Source organism: Gobio gobio, assembly GCF_949357685.1.
Source record: "Gobio gobio genome assembly, chromosome: 3".
Lineage (NCBI taxonomy): Eukaryota > Metazoa > Chordata > Actinopteri > Cypriniformes > Gobionidae > Gobio > Gobio gobio.
This window is the reverse complement of record NC_137099.1, coordinates 42358843-42380332: the sequence shown is the minus strand read 5'-3', so window position 1 is coordinate 42380332 and position 21490 is coordinate 42358843. Positions and strand designations below refer to the sequence as shown.

At 37.9% G+C, this 21490-nt stretch overlaps 1 protein-coding gene across 1 annotated transcript in view; it reads left to right on the top strand.

Annotated features, from left to right (window-relative positions):
• The window catches only part of dctd (dCMP deaminase), a 39878-nt gene extending 18593 nt beyond the window's left edge, over positions 1-21285 (top strand). Inside the window, exons 4-6 of the mRNA XM_079812080.1 lie at positions 1294-1410; positions 13703-13799; positions 20412-21285. Coding sequence (XP_079668206.1) covers positions 1294-1410; positions 13703-13799; positions 20412-20514 — 317 coding nt within the window. The 3' untranslated portion in view covers positions 20515-21285. The remainder of the gene's footprint in view (positions 1-1293; positions 1411-13702; positions 13800-20411) is intronic.
• Positions 21286-21490: the final 205 nt, after the last annotated feature.

Below are 21490 nucleotides of genomic sequence, written 5' to 3'. Positions count from 1 at the left end.
TCGACTAGTTGTAGGTCAGAGCTAGATTTTTACAAGGTCTGAGAAAAATATGAGTGATGTTTGGACAAAGTCCTCAGGCTTTGCTGTAGTAGTGGTTGGTAAGATGTTCAGAGTGTTAATTTTTTTTCTTCTGATTTAGGATGTTATGTGGTTGCTAAGATTTTCTAGGTGGTTGCTTATAGTCTTACTGGTTAAGTAAAAAAAAAAAAAAGCCAATGCCCAAGTTAAGTGCAAAAGTATCACAGCATTATAACATTTATTTTGGAGCATAAATCTGGGGGGGGGAAAGTACAAGACTGTGATGAAGCGTGAAACATTGTTAACGTATCTGAAGCAAAATGAATAATTTTACTGATTTGAGCAAACTTTTAAGCTTAAGTATGAGCAATAGTAAAAATGATTCTTACTTCATGAGTTGTGCCACTAGAGGATGCTGAAATACCAAATATCAGACTTATTGGCCTAACATAATTTTTTTCCCCCCTGTGAACATAGACACTTTCTTTCACCTTGTTCTCTAATAGGAGACAAGGTTTATTTGCTGCAACCACAGAGAATGATGTTAGTTGATGCTATGCTTTATTTTGCTACAGTCCATTAATAACAATATCTTCCATGCTACCTTAAAATGTATGACCGTCCAGTCAGATTAATAGTAATAAACATGTATCAAATGTTATTTTGATAGATTTAATATCTCAGTCCCTCCCACGTTCACACATTCGATCGTATGAGTTTTATCATGCACACTCTCTTAGCTTTGTGTGTGTGCTTGTTTCCAGTTAAAATACACAATGAGTGTGTGTATCTGTGTGAATACTGACTGATCTCTCTTCCATCATAACTACATGCCCTCTCTCTCTCTCTCTCTCTCTCTCTCTCTCTCTCTCTCTCTCTCTCTCTCTCGTGCTGAAGCTCTGCCAAAATAAACGTGTGTCAGGCTGGTGTTTCGTGGTGCAGTGGTAATGTGCCACCGCTGATGGGCCAATTCATTCTCCGTAATTAAGGCGAGCAGAGTGAGTGATTAGACAGGGCTTTTTCTGGGTGATGTTGTGGAGAGCTGACATCTGTTCAGACTCATGCTTTGAAATCTTTTTCCTTTTTAACAGTGAACTGGTGACTGGAGTCTTTTTGTGGTGGAGTGGTACAATGTTGACAAGCCAAGAAAGCTCAATCCATGTTTGTTGTGAAGCAGAATTGTTAATCATAGCTATGATGTATCATTCTGTGCTGCATGTATGTGCTTTTGTGACCTCTGAACGTTTCTAACAGGTCTTTCATGTGTTGTTGCAGTGTGTCACGCAGAGCTGAACGCCATCATGAATAAGAACTCGGCAGATGTCAAGGGTTGCACTATGTATGTAGCCCTCTTCCCTTGCAACGAGTGCGCTAAACTCATTATTCAAGCAGGTGAGAGCATATGTTTCTAACTGCATGTCTAGGTTTTTCAATCAACACTTATTTCCACTGATCAGGAATCATAGTAGCACACTGAACCTATAGTGACAGGTAAACGGCTAATTGTCATATTTATTTCATTAGTACTTTGATCAAGGTTATGTTCTGTTTCTTTGCTATTAGTGCTGTCATGATGTTCAGTACCAGTGACATTTCATGATTCTCAATACTAATTTTGATACCTAATAGGGGTGGGAATCTCTAGGCACCTCAAGATTCGATTACATTACGTATCCTTGACCAAACTTGGGATAGAGTTTGTGGTCCTCTGGTTGCCAGCAACTACCGGTACAACCAAGCGTTGGAAACGTGTAATATGGTTTCTCATGTTTGTTGCGTTTCGAAAATACTTTAGTTTAGTTTGACACAACTTGCATATAGTGTGGCTCTTGTCCAGGTAATTTTCCCCTTCAACTTCATAGAAGCCGAAGTGCTTCCATACTCTAGCTATTAATGCAGAGGGTGGCAGTCGGATTTCTCGCTCTGCCATCATGCGTCTCTGTTATGTGCACGCCACAGATGGTCCGGGCGCTGCACTTCCCACTCTTCAGCTCCGTGTTTTAAAGGGGTTCAAAACAGACGCAGAGACCGCTTTTTTCTGCTGGACAAGACATTTCAATGGTTCAATTATGTAATAGAAGCACACTTGTTCGCTTAATTCATACAGTTACAGAGTTTTCTTTGTTGTGCCTTTCTTGTTTTGCTATGTGCATTATGGTAAATATCAAATATTTTGTGCTAGCTATGCGACTGAGCAATTCACCACTACTCCACATTCATTTGTTGGTATATGACAGTTAGAAATTAGACTGCACAGAAATGGAAAATAAACTACAGGTAGCCCTAATACTCATCAAATGTAGTCACGCTATGCTGATGTTGTTAACATTAACAATTTGAAAACAAAGTATTTATTTGCACGTTTTGACGCGATATGATAAGCTATCGTTAGATTTAGTCTAATCATCGCGATTTACTGTAATGCTTTTTTCCCCTTAGCTGGTCAGAACAAAAGTGGATGTTATCTACTTGTTCAGATGACATTTTCCGGTGAAAATGATTATGTTGGTCATACTTTCAAAAAGTATAATCTGTGATTATGAATGACAGTATCCACACCGGCGCGGTGACTGACAGCCGCACATTCTCCTCAAAACATTGGATTTCTCCGCGCTGTGCCGTGCCGTGGCACAAATCACGTAAAGTTGATAATTCCGCGAATAACTGCAATTGCAGATTTCGAACAGAGATGGCGACAAAGAGGAAAACCTACGGACTGCAGCCTTAACTGTTCACATTAGTTTATTTCTTCAAATGGTTAGATATATGTATATATAATACAATTGCAAGTATTTTTCCGTTTTGTAATTGTACTTATCCAGACAAGAGCAGTAGGAGGTTTTTTTTAAATACACTGCAGGACTTAACACAGATCTACTGTAACATGTTTTGTTCTTTCCTTTTACAGTCTCTTTAAGATATAACTGATTGTGTTTGAACTTAGAATACATTTTTTGCTAAGAAGTCTCACACTGCCATGAACAGCCACATACTGTATGTACTCTTTACACAGGACATGCACAAGTATACAATATAATAACTGGTACTGAAGAGAGAATGCATCTTTGTATACATTTTGCTGTTGACTTGGTGCCAATGTACCAGCACTTTTGCCATTACTAGTCACAATTAAGAGTTCACAGGTCAGGGATTTTTGGGTTGTTTTTTTTTTTCTTTTCAGTCTGGCCGGTGTCAATTCAAAAAGTCCCCTTTTACTACATATTTAAAACCTTATGCCACTGAAAAATGCACCATGCTGTAAATTGCAATATGTAGGGAACGGATATGAACTGTCCTATTGTCACTTTGGCACCAAATATGTTTAAAAAAAGAAAATTCAATACTAGCACCAAAAAGGCTTCATTGAGTTAACTCTTTCTTTAAGTTAACTAAATGCAATGAGCTCTTAAACAGCTTTGTCTCTCATTGTGACGTGTGACAGAGTATACATGTGGCCTCAAATTGTTTCTATCGATGTGCACATAGCCTGACTGCCGTCTATCACGCATATACCTCAAGTATAGTCCAATTTATAGTCATAAATTTGTTTTTTGTCTTTAGTAATTATGCTTACGCTTTATTATGCATTATGCACTTTCCACTTAACACATTTAATATTTATATTTTTCTATTGTTGCAACTAACAATTATTTTGGTAATCAATTAATCTTTTTTGATTTTTTTTAATAATTGGTTTAAAAATCTAACCATTATACTTTAAAAAAAAAAAACAATGTTGTTCCCCATCCTGCCCAATGCTGTCCTCCAAACAATGTGTATGTAGACTATACTGTACTTTTATAAGAAAAAAAGGGTTAAATACAAACATTACATTCTAAACCTAAAAATAACTGATTGCTTTCTATTTTAAAGAAGAAATTATTAATTATTACAGACAAAAAAAAAAAAGTGAACTAATCCTTTAAGAACTTCTCAAAAACGACGCAGATTACTAGTTACTTTTTATCTGGCAATATTTAATGAATTACTAATAAACATTCAATCAAATCATAGATCTATGTAGAAATAAAAAACTTTCAACCAATGACATTCACCTTATTGACGAAGTACAGGAATTAGTGGTCACAATACTGGAATTTCTAACTTCAATACGACACATTGAAAAAAATTAATATTTAGTATAATTTTCAATACCATGGGGGAAACCGCCACATACTGTATACTTCCATATAAATATTTTAATATCTCAATTTTTGTCCATCCATTTTGTCAAGGCAATTATTTTCAAGCTTCAAAAAGCACACTCCTTTTAAATAGAGCGGTTTAATTCAAGTCTTCTGAAGAGACATGTCCGCTTTATACGATTACAGATTTTAATTTAGGCTTTTGTTTACGTTAACATTGATCAGTTAACATTACAATAATCTAAATTTTGCTCACTCTGTGTATTTGTGTCTTTACAATGGGACAACTTTGTTGGAATAGCTTACATGCAGCACAAGGAAACTTAATTCCAGACTTATTTTAAACTGAATTGAATTTACAAAAAAGACAAAGTAAACAGTCAGCGATTAAAATAAGAAGAAATAAAACAAATGACAGTTTGTTTGTCGACAGTTGCCAATTCAGTTGAGAAGCTGAATTTTTATATGCAGTGCGTCTTAAGAGCCATATAATATGTTGTTTATTTAGTTAAATGGAACACTAGAGGGGTTTGACCTGTAATTGTATAATGCAGTGATACAGTTAGACAGACTAGGTTGTTTATAGAGGGTATGCACGTGACGTCACCGACAGCCGGGGTGACTGCGGTTACGCCCACTGAGTGGCAAAAAGACTGAGTGGCAGCATTGGTTCAGCGTGACTGCCGTTCAAAACACCGCTTTAAGGGCTTTGAGATTGACAGTACAAATAGATTTGACAAGAAACCTGAGGTATATTTTTACAGACTGCCAAAAGCTACAGAAAAGAGAAGCAAACGGATCACTGCAATTCACACAAACAACTGACTCCAGTCAGCGAAACATGGATTTGCAGTTATCATTTTGTGTCAATGGGCCTCATTTCTGAAACGTACGTACGGCCGTTTCCACGCAAAAACTTGGCATTTATCAATATGGACGTGAGTGGTGGCTACCATCGAATCTCACTTCAGGTCACAGCTTGTGTACGCAAGTTTGAGTTGGGGTATGGTTAGCAAATCTGGCGGAGAATTATATCGAGACCATTTTGTTAATTTAGATTATTTTCCTTACCGAAAAAAGAAGCTCAATCGATCATTAGCCTTAAAGATTAGAATGTCAAATTAAAATTTAATTAGATGGTTGTCTATGACCCATTTTTTCCAGGGCTTTAAATTTACAGTTGCAAGAAAAAGTATGTGAACCGCTTGCAGAATCTGTGGAAATATTAATAATTTTAACAAAATAAGAGAGATCATACAAAATGCATTATTTTTTTATTTAGTGCTGTCCTGAATAAGATATTTTCCATAATTTTTTTTACATATGGTTGAATTTTGAATTTATTGCTGAATTTATTAAAACGACCCCGTTCAAAAGTTTATGAACCATTGATTTTTAATACTGTGTATCATTCCCTGGATGGTCCACGGCTGTTTTTGTTTTGTGATGGTTGTTCATGAGTCCCTTGTTTGTCCTGAGCAGTTAAACTGACAAATATTCTTCAGAAAAATCCTCCAGGTCCTGCACATTCTTCAGTTTTCCATCATCTTTTGAATATTGAACCCTTTCTAGCAGTGTCTGTATGATTTTTCGATCCATCTTTTCACACTGGACAATTCACCCTTCGCCGGGAGTTTGATTGACAGACGATCTGACCAATCATAATCCGCCATTCACCGCCATTTTTGACCGACAAAGCAGTCAAGAGAGTTTGTAGACTAACGTCGGTGGTCTTGAACTTGAAAAACGGTGTGTACTGACGTCTTTCTGCGGTTGAAGTTCATTCATGTTTATTTGATACTATAAATTAACTAGAAGGAAGAGATAATCGGTTCACGAGCAGCTTTAACTGTGGCACTACAGCGACCTGTCACCACACGTTAAAGAGCCACAAAACGTCATTTATTGTTTACATTTCTTTCAGAAATGACAATTTTAGAGTTGAATCTTTGTTTCATATTAAAAGTAACCTGCTCTATCCTGTCTGTCAGTGCGTTGTCAGTATCCTGAGAGCGCTGCATGTCGGACATAGCAACAGCAACTAAAGGGGGCGGGTCTTTCCGAACAGTCAATTGAGGGACTCAAACACAACTATTAAAAAAAGGTTCAAACACTCACTGATGCTCCAGAAGGAAACGCGGACATTAAGAGTTGAATTTGAAGATCAAGGTAAATTGTACTAAATGAAAAAATGATATTTAAACAAAATGTGAAAAATATTGACATCTTCAACCTGTTCAAACGTAAAAAAAAAGAAGAAATAAAAGCATTTTGGATGATCTCTTATTTTTTAAGTTATTCACATTTTCACAGATTCTGCAAGCGGTTCACATACTTTTTCTTGCAACTGCATTTGCGCAAATATTACAGAATAAACAGAACACAAGGATTCTTACACATCACGTAAATTTAAAGGATTTGTTGTGGCGTGTGGGGAAGATAGCCTAGGCTATAGTGTTTATAATTTTTGTAAATGTTTATTTTTATTTACAGTTATTTAATATTCATATAAATGAATATAATTGTTTGAAATTACAAGGTAAACGGGTGTTTTTGGAGTAAGATCAATTTCTCTTTCATTAGATTACTTCATCTTCTTGGCCGGTTACGTTTCTCCATGTCGTAAACTCCAGGGGTGAGGCTTCTAAACTCTGAAGTTTTAGGGGCGTGATATTTAAATGACGATTGTTTTCAGCCGCCACATTTATCAACGTACGATGGGATTGGCGACATACGAATGTTCCCTAAATCACATGTGAACCTTGTAGTAAGAATTTTGCCAGCCGGATATGCGCTCATTTCTACATTAGATTGATAAATGAGGCCCAATATGTAGAATTTTAAGGTAAAATCATACCATATATATTGTATTGTTATATATTGTATTGACAACTCAGTTAAACGTTTACCATCTTATTTTCTGCATAATTGGATGTTTTTAAATAAACACAGACAAAAACTGTAGGGCTGGACAATATGAAACTCACCTAAAGGATTATTAGGAACACCATACTAATACTGTGTTTGACCCCCTTTCGCCTTTAGAACTGCCTTAATTCTACGTGGCATTGATTCAACAAGGTGCTGAAAGCATTCTTTTGAAATGTTGGCCCATATTGATAGGATAGCATCTTGCAGTTGATGGAGATTTGTGGTATGCACATCTAGGGCACGAAGCTCCCGTTCCACCACATCCCAAAGATGCTCTATTGGGTTGAGATCTGGTGACTGTGGGGGCCATTTTAGTACAGTGAACTCATTGTCATGTTCAAGAAACCAATTTGAAATGATTAGAGCTTTGTGACATGGTGCATTATCCTGCTGGAAGTAGCCATCAGAGGACATAAAGGGATGGACATGGTCAGAAACAATGCTTAGGTAGGCTGTGGCATTTAAACAATGCCCAATTGGCACTAAGGGGCCTAAAGTGTGCCAAGAAAACATCCCCCACACCATTACACCACCACCACCAGCCTGCACAGTGGTAACAAGGCATGATGGATCCATGTTCTCATTCTGTTTACGCCAAATTCTGACTCTACCATCTGAATGTCTCAACAGAAATCGAGACTCATCAGACCAGGCAACATTTTTCCAGTCTTCAACTGTCCAATTTTGGTGAGCTCGTGCAAATTGTAGCCTCTTTTTCCTATTTGTAGTGGAGATGAGTGGTACCCGGTGGGGTCTTCTGCTGTTGTAGCCCATCCGCATCAAGGTTGTGCGTGTTGTGGCTTCACAAATGCTTTGCTGCATACCTCGGTTGTTTTAACGAGTGGTTATTTCAGTCAAAGTTGCTCTTCTATCAGCTTGAATCAGTCGGCCCATTCTCCTCTGACCTCTAGCATCAACAAGGCATTTTCGCCCACAGGACTGCCGCATACTGGATGTTTTTCCCTTCACACCATTCTTTGTAAACCCTAGAAATGGTTGTGCGTGAAAATCCCAGTAACTGAGCAGATTGTGAAATACTCAGACCGGCCCGTCTGGCACCAACAACCATGCCACGCTCAAAATTGCTTAAATCACCTTTCTTTCCCATTCTGACACTCAGTTTGGAGTTCAGGAGATTGTCTTGACCAGGACCACACCCCTAAATGCATTGAAGCAACTGCAATGTGATTGGTTGATTAGATAATTGCATTAATGAGAAATTTAACAGGTGTTCCTAATAATCCTTTAGGTGAGTGTATATAACATTGATATAAGTGATCACCCGGATTTAGACCTACCTATATTGTATTAATATAATGCGTTCACAGGCAAATTTGCTTTATGTATTTAACATAAAGCAAAATCAGACAACCCCGGCGTTGAAATCAGATGCACATAAATGTCAGGAAACTGACATTCCTGGCTGCATGTCAATATCCATGGATCACTGGATCTTTGGATGGTTGTAAGAAACACTATCAAGTCCAACCTTTAGTTTAAACTGATAATCATTTGTATTAATCACGTTTTTACATTTCCCCCTATTAAATCCAGTCATGCAACCGCTCTTTTGCCACTCAGTCCCGGCTGAAGGGGCTTGTTCCGACTGGAAAGTGACGTCAATGCATAGCCTATACAAATGCCCCATTCTGAATAATTTCTAAAATACATTTACATTGTAAAGAAATTAAAGATCTACCTTTGATTGTTGACAGACTTCCTGGTGCATTTCACTTACAACCAATAAGATTTCCTGTAGCATTTTCGTCGGTCAGGCGTGGCGTTCTTTTCTGATTGGTTGATAACTTTTGACAATGTTATCAACCATTCCAAGACCAAAGAGAATTAATTTCTAATTCAAGAGCACGGAGAGATTCACGATTGCACGGGACACAGTCTGAGAGCGCACACTCAATATCTGAGCGAGAGAGGAGGCAATTCATTTATATATTATAGAGCTTGCGTCCAGTTTTCTGCAATTGCAATAATGCGGTTTCGACATTTGTCACTAATATACACTATAGAAATCTGTGGGTATGATTAAAATTATGCGCAATACCTGCAATCCCGTGCTGACATTCAGCGACTCTGTAACTGAAGCGAGTGAGTGACAGGAAGTGTCAAACTCGCTGTCAGAGAGGAGAGAATAAGAAAGCGCAGCTGGTATCAGTGTATAGATACTGCAGAAAATGAGTATTGGAACCGTGTCAGATATTTCAGTATTTATGTATCAAAATATATATATATTTTCGACAACACTACCATGTAGTTTGTTTCTCCAAACTTTCAGTACATAAATTACCAAACTTCAATCAAAATCTGTAATTTTACTCTTACATTTTAAGTACAAATTAAGTACAACATTTCCAGGGGAGATATCATGGCTTTTATTCATCCGTTTTCGATCAGATATCTTTATTGGCTTCCAAAATGCCATCAATTCAAATTGTAGGCGTACTCTGTAATGACTTGGGATTTTAAAAGTAATGAAGTAGATTATTTCACTTAATTTGTATTTAAAGGATTAGTTCACTTTAAAATGAAAATGATCCCGTGATTTACTCACCCTCAAGACATCCTAGGTGTATATGACTTTCTTCTTTCTGATGAACACAATCTGAGTTATATTAATAAATATCCTGACGCTTCCAGGCTTTATAATGGCAGTGAACGGGACACATGAGTTTGAAGCTCAAAGAAGTGCATCCATCCATCATAAACGTACTCCACAAGGCTCCAGGGGGTTAATTAAGGCCTTCTGAAGCGAATTGATGGCTTTTTGTTAGAAAAATATGGTTTCCGAGCACAGCGCGCAGACACTTCTAATTGATGATCAAATTTGATCAATTAGTTGTTGCAGCCCTAATATTTTCTGAGGTAGACACAAGACAGCTGTACAAACCCTGTAAACCCTTTTTTCTTTAAATGGCAACCTTTTCACTAGGGGTGTGAACCTACACTGGTCTCACGGTTCGATTACGATTATCATGCCATCGATTCGGTTCAATTCGATATCACGATGCATCACAATGCATTGACGATGCACTGCATCCTCATGTATACAATTTTGTCAGTCAGTTATATGAACTGAACCTTTAATTTTACCTGCTCAAAGAAAACACGCTTCTTGAATGTATCAAACAAAACTCAAGTCTGGGCATAAGACAACAGGAGCATTTAGAACAAATACACAAAATACTAAAAGCCACTTCAGGTGGTGGTCTGGGCTGCATTACAGTCAAAACTAAAGACTAAATGCATCTGGTTGTTGAAACCACATATGTAAATTTTACTCCTCCCAACTATGCTAACCTGTGAGAGCGTGTTATGACATTATAGCCAGATATGACAGCGCTACTGTAGCACGCGTCGCCACAGCTGAGTATCTCTTCATCAAGCTAACGCACAAACTACTGAAAGTAAAGTTGTAGGTGCTCAACATACAATCATATTCATTAAAAGTAAAGAAACTGAATGATCATACTAGTGCTGTTGCCGCGCGCTTTCCTATGGTGGTCTTTGATATTGAAATTAGCTGAGGATCAATAAAGTGTGGCTCATATCTTTTGTTTTTGGTGACGTGAACTCCAATAAATCTGCATATAGTGTGGGAATTGGAGATCAGATTTATATCCGTTTTGCGGAGATACATTTGTGACCAAGTGTAAATGAAATAGTTTTGATAAATCAGATAGCTTTGATTTACACACAGCGTTTGTGTTCTCCAGGTCGTTCTTACCAGATTGTTCATAAAAGCCGAAATGTGCCCAGATGTCTGCTTTTAAAGTAGTTGGAGCATTTTTATTACTCGCATCTCGCCTCCCTCTGCCATTGTATGCTACCGCGACACAGCACGTATGTGACAAATGACGTCAGAAAAGAATCAGTACATTATAATCGGTTATGGTCTATTACTGAACCGATACCGAATCGTCCTCGTCTGCATCGAGATGCATCGAAGAAACGATTAATTTCGACACCCCTCTTGAATTACATTGCAAGTGTTTGTGTTTATCCGTTCCATCTTTGTGCTTCACACACATCAAGCTCAACGTTTCCGCTTAGATATATGTGACAGTGCTGATGTGGCTGCAGATGAAATGATGGTAGAGACATGATGGTTGTCTATGGTCACCCTGCCATACTGAGAAACCTGCAGTGGGCGTCCCTTTGAGCAGCCAGCTTCTTTGTGAGCCTTCTTGGCTGGTTAGATGCAGCCTACATGGTGACAGGTTCTCTTCCTCTTATTTTTCTCCTCCAAACCCTGCTCTGTTGTTATTTTCAATCTCTTCTTATCTGTTGAACTCTCTTAACACCCCCTTCCCCATTCTCTCTCCGCCCCTCTAAGTCTTTTTGTCCTGATCTTCTCTGTCTCTCTCTTTGGTTTGCTTTTCCTGATTCCCCTCCATGTACTCTTGTGGCAAAGCCTACTGAAGCTGTGTGCTGAAGATAGCATGACACACGCTCTGATGCTGTCTGATCTTCAGGATGCTTGGCCTTGCCCTGGCCCATCTCTCAGTGGGGTTTCAGCTTTCTCTCGATGCTCCGGCATCATTAAGGAACACACACAGCACTTTCTCTCCCTTTCGTCTCCTCACGCTCTATAGGATGCAACCAAACGCGGCTAAAAATGATCGTCCGACCTCATTAAAAATGCCTTCTGATGATGCCAATCAGATGGAGCTGAACAAAGCGAATGTTTAATGTTTGAATGCTGAGTTTAAAAGAATTGAGTCAGGGGTGCCGTCGCTGTTGGTTAATTTTCAAGGTGTTATGGCCATGTTTGTTTACTAGAAGTTGTAAAGCCTCACGATATGAGGAAACAAAAGCCTCTGCATGGAAAAACATGAGGATAAAGGGAATATTAGTAGACTTGGAATGCGAATCCACCCTGATTCTCTTATAAAGGCATACAGGCTGTATCTTATTTGTGCATGGGAAACCTTTTGATATTGCTGGTATGTGAAAAATAACATTAATTTAATTATAACCAGAGGGATTTATTAAAAGGAAATGTTGCCATATCTTGTGCAATTGGTACGCATTTTTGTGCCAGCGACAAAGCTTTCATTTGCCTTAATCCTGTTCCCACTGTGTGCCTTGTCGGAACTAAAACCAACACATGCACTAAAATGAGATCTTTCACTGTACTTTCTTCCCCTTTTTTCTTGATCTGTAGTTTTGTTCATGGTAAATGAGATGAGGGCTTAAAGAAAGTGAAGACCCTAGATATTACACGTCCCCCCTTCTGTATCTAATTCTGTAGCTATTCCTCCAGTGAGAATGTGTCACTGTTCTTTTCTGATGCAGTTCAAATGTGTCCATCTCTCAATCTCACTGGATGAAATGACACCAAATCATTTTCACTTCCTCTGGCTCCCATGTTGATGTCCCCCCTGCACTTTAGCTTCTCGGTGCCTGCGACAGCGTTTCTGAAGCACGGCTTTAGAGCCTTTCCTTTCTCTGTGGAATTAAAGTGTTCAGCTCCCAAGCAGCTGCCATCTTGTCACTTCCTGTGACTGTTTTTGGCGGGACTGAGGGACTGTACTGTCACCTCATCTCCAGAGAGCATTCTGGAAACGTGGCATCTCCAGAGTTCTGCTCCACCTTCCATCAGAGCCTTCCCTTCTGTTGGACAGCTTGTCGTCTTGGAAGTGTTTTGAGCAGCTTCAATACTTATTCTCATGTTCTTTTCATGGAAAGGCGTGTTTACATGGAAGCACTCGTGCAATTTCTTCGGCCTTTTCCTTTATGTATCGCGTCAGATTTTAGTTGGAAAACTTTAAATGGCTTGAGGGCTTTTTTTGGACATTGAGTGCTGGCTTTTTTTATATTAAATAGCCAGATGGGACTTGGATATACAAAGTCTCCCCCCATGAAATGTCACCAACAAAATGGTTTTAAGATGGCATAGCCAGGCTGTTCCATGGTAATTTCATCTGTTTCCTCCTGAAAAATTGTTCAAATAATACCATGGAGTGGCTCCATGCTTGTAATGACAGCCTTTAATGACAGATGGAATTCACTCTGTGCAAGTCATTTTGCCTTCGATCAGAGCACTTTTCTCCTCCTGTGCAGATAAAAGTACATGATGGAAACGCTGTGTATTTTGTGTGTGGGGGTGGGGGGGTAGATCTCTCCGGTAGATTCCAAAAACCAATGGCAATGTTGGACTACTCTTTTTCACCTCTGAAAGCGTTAAGGGCAAGAGGGAGTCTAAGTGGTTTCATCAGATTCCTCGCGTTTCTCTGTAAAGCTTGGCTAACAGGGCCTTTTATAGACTCTCCTCATGTGGGCCGCTTGTGAGTAGTCAGCAGGATGTGTAGGGGTGCTGCCAAATGCACCATGATTTTTAGACGCCAACAGGGCAGATTGGCAGATTTAGTCTCTATTGGGATTGGTTGATATTAGCTTGAGCCTGCAGCGACAAGTTATCGACTCACCTTCCTTCTCCCTCAGCACAAGCTCTTGTTCTTTCCTAACAGGCTATTTTGGGTCCCTGTTCTCTTTTGGCCTGTTTGTTTGAATTTCTCCTTCTGTTTGCTTGTGTTTGTGCAAGTGTGCCTTTGTCTGACCCACACTATCCTTCTGCTGTCTCTGCCTTACAGGTATAAAGGATGTGATCTATTTGTCAGACAAATACCATGACACTCCAGAAATGACTGCCTCCAGACGTCTGCTTAACTTGGCTGGCATCACGTACAAGTAAGTCTCTCGAGTCTGACTTTAGTAAGGGATTGGTGTGTGGCTTGGAAATTAAGAGGGATTATTTGCATTCCTGTCGGTTCTGACTGGCCCGAACAATTGTACAATCAAGGCTGTAACGGAGCCTGACCCTCAGATGTGTGGGTGTATGTGTGATCTGAAGCATCAAAAAGCTTCTGTGAGCCTTCGAAAAAGAGACGCTTTGGGGAAGAATGAGTAAGCACTGTGCACAAGTCTGGATTTGTCTCGTACTCCTTAGGAAGCCAAATCGTATCACTTTCATAACCTCAAAAGTGCAATAAACAGCCACAATTTATTACAATATTAATTGTTTTATATATTATTATTGATATATTTGTATATATAACTGTTGCTATACACAACCCTCTGCACAAACATTTATTTGTTTGTGCAGTGGACATGAATCATACATCAAATCTTGCGGTTTGTTTAATGTACTGTTACTCTAAGAGACTAGCCTGGTGGATGATTTCCCACAAATAAATTAATAATACATTTTTTTAAATATGTTTTACAATGATATACATCTACATGAGATGGAGACTGCAGTCATATCAGTGGCCTATAAAAGCTGTTTTATTGAAGCTAGATCTGAGCTGGTTGCCCTTCATGCGTGTTGCCATGTTGACAGCAATGGCAGCAACTTTACTACTGTCATTGGAGTTACTACTACCACTGATAATAATTATAATAACTTTTGTATGACACTTTTAATCAGGGGGATATTGCAGAAAGCAAGGTTAACTTACTGTCACATATACCTTGAACTCTCGGTTGATTAACCCAAACCTTGCTTACTCGAGGTAAGCTGGTTCCAAAAACACGTCCGGGAGTAAGTTCAGCCAACCCAGAGTATGTTAACCATGAACACACAAGACATTCTCAACAGAGCAACATATCGATGATTCACCATGGAAACAGACGCTAAGAAAAAGCGTGCCATTCTACTTCATTCTTCTCCTTTTGTTTAATGGCGATTTACATAACCTACTTAGTGCACATCGCCACCTATTTGGTGGTTGTGCAATAATTTTTTTTAAATCTATTAATTTAACAAGTAATCTTTATTCACTGAGAATAAGGATTATATTGTTTGTTTGATGCTAATTGAATGTAGATCCATTTGTGATGACAAAATAAAATAATAAATATATTTGAATTGAATCAACATTTAAACATGACCTTGTTATAATAGTGCTTTAGAATTAATATATAAAATTGGATATTATATAACTGTAACTATATAAAAAATTGTGTTATATTAATATAACTATATTAATTATATAACACATCTCTAAGCAAACTAACCCTGGAAGATAACCTGCTCCGGAGCCTCCATTTTTGGAACCGAAAGTTGAGGTTGTCCGCTTACTTACTCTTAAACATACCCAGGTATGTCACATAACCTGCTTTCTGGAATACACCCCAGTACTCAAGGTGTTTTATAAAACCTAAGTATATATCAACAAACAAACAAACCAAGCAATGTTTCAAGCATAGTATACTGTCAGACAAACATGACAAAGAAGTTTGAGTGGACAGTTCAAAGATCATCAACAATAGCGAGATTTCCATCCAAGGATTTTTTTATTTATTTTTTTGCGAAAAAAAGGTGATGGAAATGCCAATTATCGATAATTTTTTGAAAATGTCGACACAATCTTTTTCCGTTTAACTTGAGTGCATAAATTCTATATCGGTACTTCTGCGAAAACTAGTTTGGGGACTCTTTTTGTAGAGAAAAAGGGCTTTAACTGATATAAATGTGGTGTCACATGACATAATTAGCCTATACAGCGTTGCACGTGGCATTGCTCCCATTAAAGCCCCATTTCTCTGTAGTCATAGTATTAAATTGGTAAGAATAAGATGTTACCTCTCAAACATCATTCATCCTTATTTTGTAATTTTGTGTTTTTTGCAATCTAATAAAAGTTCAGAATAATCAGAGAACTTTCAGAAAAAGAATGGCTAACTGCAACCATTTCTGAATATTGCTTGATCAAGTATTGATCTAAACAATGTTTATAACAAAGTATAAAAAAAAAAAACATGACACTTGTTAATAAAATATATTTTATGTATAGGACCTACAATTGAATAATATATAATGGCGTAAGTCACTTTGGCATAACTCTGTTGCTTTGAAATGAAATAAAATTAGAGATAAAAAATAAAATTTTACTTGACTTTGATAATAAAGTTTTATTTCAAAATGGATGAGGAAAATATAGCACCTTGAAAATCTCTGCAACTCGAGATGTCTGTCAAATGAAGGAAGGCTGTTGGAGTTTCCAATACTGACAAAAAGAAAGGTAAAATACACAACATATTTCATGGTCACGATCTCACTACTTGACAAATGAAAATCACAAACATGACACTTGTTAATAAAATGTTATAAATACTATTTATTATGTAAAATAATTTGATCTCAAACAAATAAAATAAATTCAGTTTAATCCAAAAAGCTCTAAACGAATTTTAGAATTGTTAAGACCGCATCAGTTAAGTTTTTTAAAAAGTTAGGCTAAATATAGGTTACACGATTTGATGTTTTTGATCGATGTGATGTTATTGAACGCTGAATCCAGAACGAATGATTATTTATTTATTTTTTTGGTTTAACTTTTTTTTGTGTGTCTGACATGCGTTCTCGGCCACGTAAAACCGCGACTGGCCTGACTGCATGTTCAAGGCTTACATTAAAGATTGTTGCTCTATGACCGAACATTTTATTGTACCGATCTTTTTTATGGATACTAAAATGTTGCATACAGGATAATTGAGCTGCTCTGTGTCCAAACCCATGAGCTTCGTCATAAATGTTGTTACATGCAGTCCTGTCAAACAAACTGGCCCACTTCTGTGATCTTCTGATTTAATATTTCCTTATTTTGTAATATGCCTATTATTCTGAAAATAGTAAGTACATTTCAATCTTCTAATTACTCTATGCATTTTACTTATATTTGGGATGCGAAAGAAATTATATAATTTGAAAATTATAAAGAAATTATATAATTTATAATTATATAATGTTAATAGATTAAACAATGTATGAAAACGACTTGGGCAGATTTTTTGAGTGACACAACAAAACTTATGCGACAATGCGTTTTTTGATTGGAAACAGCCTGGAGACAACAAATTTACGCATTTTCACTTTGTTGATAAAACAGTGGAAAAAGTGGATGGAAACTTGGCTAATGTCACCTTAAAAATAAGTGTAACTGATCATTGTGTGTGTGTGTGTGTGTTTTGTGTGTGTGTGTGTGTGTGTGGTCCGTCCACCAGACAGTCCAACTCAATGAGTACCAAAGGTGTCAGCTTATAGTTCAAAAACACTGGGATTTAAAAGAGCAAAATGTAAACGCAAACATTTAAAACCTTTAGTTTAAACGCAAAATGTGAGTGAACTCCGCTTTTTTTTATTATTTTTAATGTGATACAGGGTTAACTGACAACTTAACTGAACTCTCTGTGGGGTTTGCAGTCTTAACACAGTCCTTTATGTTAGAGAGAGCCAGCAGGAACCACAGCAAGAGCGGACAGGACGGAAATCTCATCTTCCCAGTTGTACATACACACTATATATAGATGCACGGTAAATAAACTCTGAAGCCTTTCATCAGAGTCAGATCAAATAGGACTGGGGGGACATGAGCCTGAGGAGACAAAAGGAGTAGATCCGCCTGAAGATGAAAATCAGGAAATCCTTGAAGATACTTTCATGCCTCTTGCCTGTCTTTGAGGGTAGCAAGGTTAATTCCCCTGCTGCTGCTTTTTGAAGGTTGTTCTCCAATACTTCCAGCATTACTATAGATCTCTGCATTTCCATTTCTTCAGCCCTTTGATTGCAGAGCCATAGGCTATTTAAAAAAGATATTAAAATCTATCCATCACCATTTCAAATTTTTTTGACCCAATGGCCAGATAGTTTGTGTCCATCTGGACATTTAACATTCCTACTACACGGTTACATTTTCAACTGTGCCATATTGATTTCATTTATATATGCGTTGTCCCTAAAAAGTTGTTATTCTTAAATATTTACTGGGGGCGGAAGCCTATTCCACGCTCAACCGCACGCATAAAGCTTGCTGCAAAGCACCGGCAGAAGTAATGATTAGGAATGTGTCTGAACCAATAGCAAGGAAGGAGACATTTTAATTGTGTATTAATAAACTAGCGTTTTCTGAGTCGTGTCGCCTGCAAAGATGAAGTTGACGATGCTGATAGTGCTGGGCGGTATACCGGTTCATACCGAATACCGGAATTTATTTTTATGATGATATGAATTTTGATGATACCACAATACCGGTATGTCGCTTAAACAACGTTCGGAACGCGGCGCAGCGCGTCATTGTTTGAGAGGGGTCGCATTTCACTGTTGCTCTGTACTAGTGAGAGCAGTCAGAGCACAGCTGAGATGCTGATATCGCATTACAGAATCCGAGATCGCCTCCTATACCCTCATTCACTATTCCCTACAATATCACTTTATTTGAAGGAGTGAATGAAAACGAGTGCGTGAAGTCGGAATAACCGTTGTGTGGACATCGGCTGTACACTCGTTATTGCAGTGTGATGTGGGATAGAATGAGTGCACTCAATAACGTTCACTATGGTTTCGGACACCACTACAAAGCGTTGTCCCCTCCAAATAATGCCCTATTTGAGGTTATAAGGGACGATTTCGGATTCAGCCCTTTATTACAGTGGAGAATTCAAACTACACGCGGCGCGCGCGAGAGCGGTTTCTGCGCGGAACGCCGTGATGAGATTAACAACGCTCACCACATGCATCATATATCAGATATAGACCGGAGCGAGTGCGTTTAAGTTTTTTATGGACATATTTCATACTATAGTGCTTTAAACGTGAACCCGAAGCGTGTATGCGCACATTTCATCACGTCTTCTTCAAATGAAATGTGCAATGATTTGACTACACTGAACCATACGTCTGATCCCGACCACAATGGATTTTTCTGCTATACAAAAGACAATGAATGATGTAAGTTAATAAATAAACTGACAATTCAAAGAAGACAAAAAAGTAACCGCTTTTATTCTTTCTTTGTTAAACTGATGTGTCATTTGTTTGGAGAGTGCACTTAAATGTATTGCAAATATCCGCGTTTCTCCCTCGTTTTGGCAGTTTGTTGTTATATAGGATTTTTATAACAAGATAAGATTTTTTAAATTCTTACGGTGCCCTCTCTGTGGTCATATTTTAATATTCATGTGTAATGAATGTGTTGCAGGTCTGTTTTATTGGTTTTCTCTCCATAGCATCATTTTGTGGGGCTTTGCAAACCTGTATTAACTCTAGTGTGGAATTTTTCGGAACACCCGGTCATGCATAGGGGGAAAAAATACTGTCATATACCGTGAAACCGATATAATTTAGAAAAATACCGTGATGTATATTTTTGGTCATACCGCCCAGCACTAGATGCTGATCTCCGCAGTTGTGGACACATCTTTTAGAAAGAAATTCCCCTTTCATACATATTACAAAGTCCACGAGTAATTTTTTTTGTTTAGAAGTAGACATTTCAAGCTTTCTATAGATGTATTTCTCATGTCTGTGAGGCAAGAAGCCTATACACCTGAGTTTCGGTTCATTTTTGTGACACTCTCCAGTTCACGGATACTGAGACGGCAGAAAGCGCATCCTGCTTGTTTTCTTTATTTTACAGAAGCACAGCGTTTTCGTGTTATTGTGAGTTTACACAAATAAAAGTTCTTATCTGACTGTAATTACTACAGGAGCTTTAGGGGCCAGCCCTATATATAATGTTCCCCATGCACATTTTTGACCTGCGGAAAAAGGAATTCAATATGCAACACAGCAATGGTGAGGTTTCAATTACACCTGTGTCCAGAGTTCTGCATTTTGAATGAGATGATGAATTGATTTGCTCAGGCATCAACTGAAGCTGGCTTTGCATTAAGGAACATGGGAGAGTGTCCACGAACATCCACAAAGCTTGGTCTCTCAAAGTCTTTGAATAATTTTGCTGTCAGTAGAGATTCTATTTGGATGTATTGGCTTCTGTCGTTATAGAGGTTCGATGATGAGGAATGGATTTTTTTTTGCCACATCCAGCTCATCTCGTGCTGGGAGAGGTTAATCAAAAAAATGAAGAGTAAAAAGAGTGGGGTAGAAGGTGAATTGAGAACGGGAAGAAATAAAAGGAAAGGAAAAGCAGGATTTGTGGAGCAGACAGAAGAAAAGGCTAAAAGTAGGAAAATAAGGAGTTTACCACCTGCTGGTTTGGTTCTTCTTGGCAGGGTATTTTCCCGTGAGATGTTGGGGTGCTTGGTCTCTTTTGGGATTGCCTTTTGGAGGGGTTGCTGCTTGTTCTCTCTCACGAGAACTAGTGTGTAATTGGTTTCCTCAACTCCAGCATGCTGAGGTGAATTATAGGTGTGACAACTTGGACATTGTGGACTTCTCTTTGTCAATTTGATGAAGGTGTTTTAAAGGAGGTCTTTGATTTGACGAGTGACAAAATACTTGTTTTATTTGGACATGCTTCAGTAATATATAATGTTTCTGTTCTTATTTCTGTCCTACAGGCAATTCAAACCTAAGCAAGGAAAGATTGTCATTGATTTTAATTCAATCAACCACCCCGATTTGAAACCTTCCAATGGTTTTGGAGGCGTACAGTCATCATAGGCCAAGGAACTTGGAGCAAGACACTAAGTATTCATAAAACAGACACATTTTTTACCTTGCTGATGTAGTGGTGAAGGACTTTGTCACTCTTGTGCAATTTTTTTTTTAAGTCTTTATTTTTTTAAATCTTGAAACTTGCTGAAATTGAAATGGTTAATGTTTTGAAATGTTTCTTTTACATTTTCTATGCAAAGTAGCAGCTGGTGATCTTAGTGACCTCGGCTGTTGTGCCTATTTTAAACGGATTCTTTTTAGAGTTTCAGTATTTATGATGAGTGGGTTGACAATGAGGGCATTAAAATCAAGCTAGATGCCACCATTAACCAAATCAAATGTATTATTTACCTTTTTCTTTTAATCTTTTTGTATGCTGTAAGACAAGGCTGATTGGATTTTAATGTTCATTTCACAAATACAAAAACTGTAAACGACCCTTCCCTTCAACCAGCAATCACTGATGATGGCTCATATTCATAAGCTAACGCTTGGTACCGCAGCAGATAAACCTCATATTTTGTCAAATTTCAATCCATTGTTTTGTGCATGTTGTGTCTGCAGGTTAGAGCCCACAACTTCAGGTTTTAATAAAAAAAAGAGACTTGCATTTTAGAGGGAGCTGTTTACAACTGTTAGGTATTGTTATACCAGGATCTCACACTCAATGTACGAAATGAATAAAATGACTCATTGTTTCTGGTTCATAGGCATCCTATAAGATTTAGAATATAGTTTTTTGTTACACAACACAAAATAAATTGGAACTGCCCACACAGCTGCTGTTATTTTTTTTTTTGTTCCATGGCATGCATACTTCACTGAATGGTTTCCAATCACATATATAATTTAACAGACTTTGGAATTAATTATATTTCATAACAGTATAATTGGTCACTACTATTCAGTCCTCCTGGGAGCTGATAACGCAGAGATAGTTGCAAGATTAATTTTTAAAAGATTGTGGTCTAAATTCAAACAC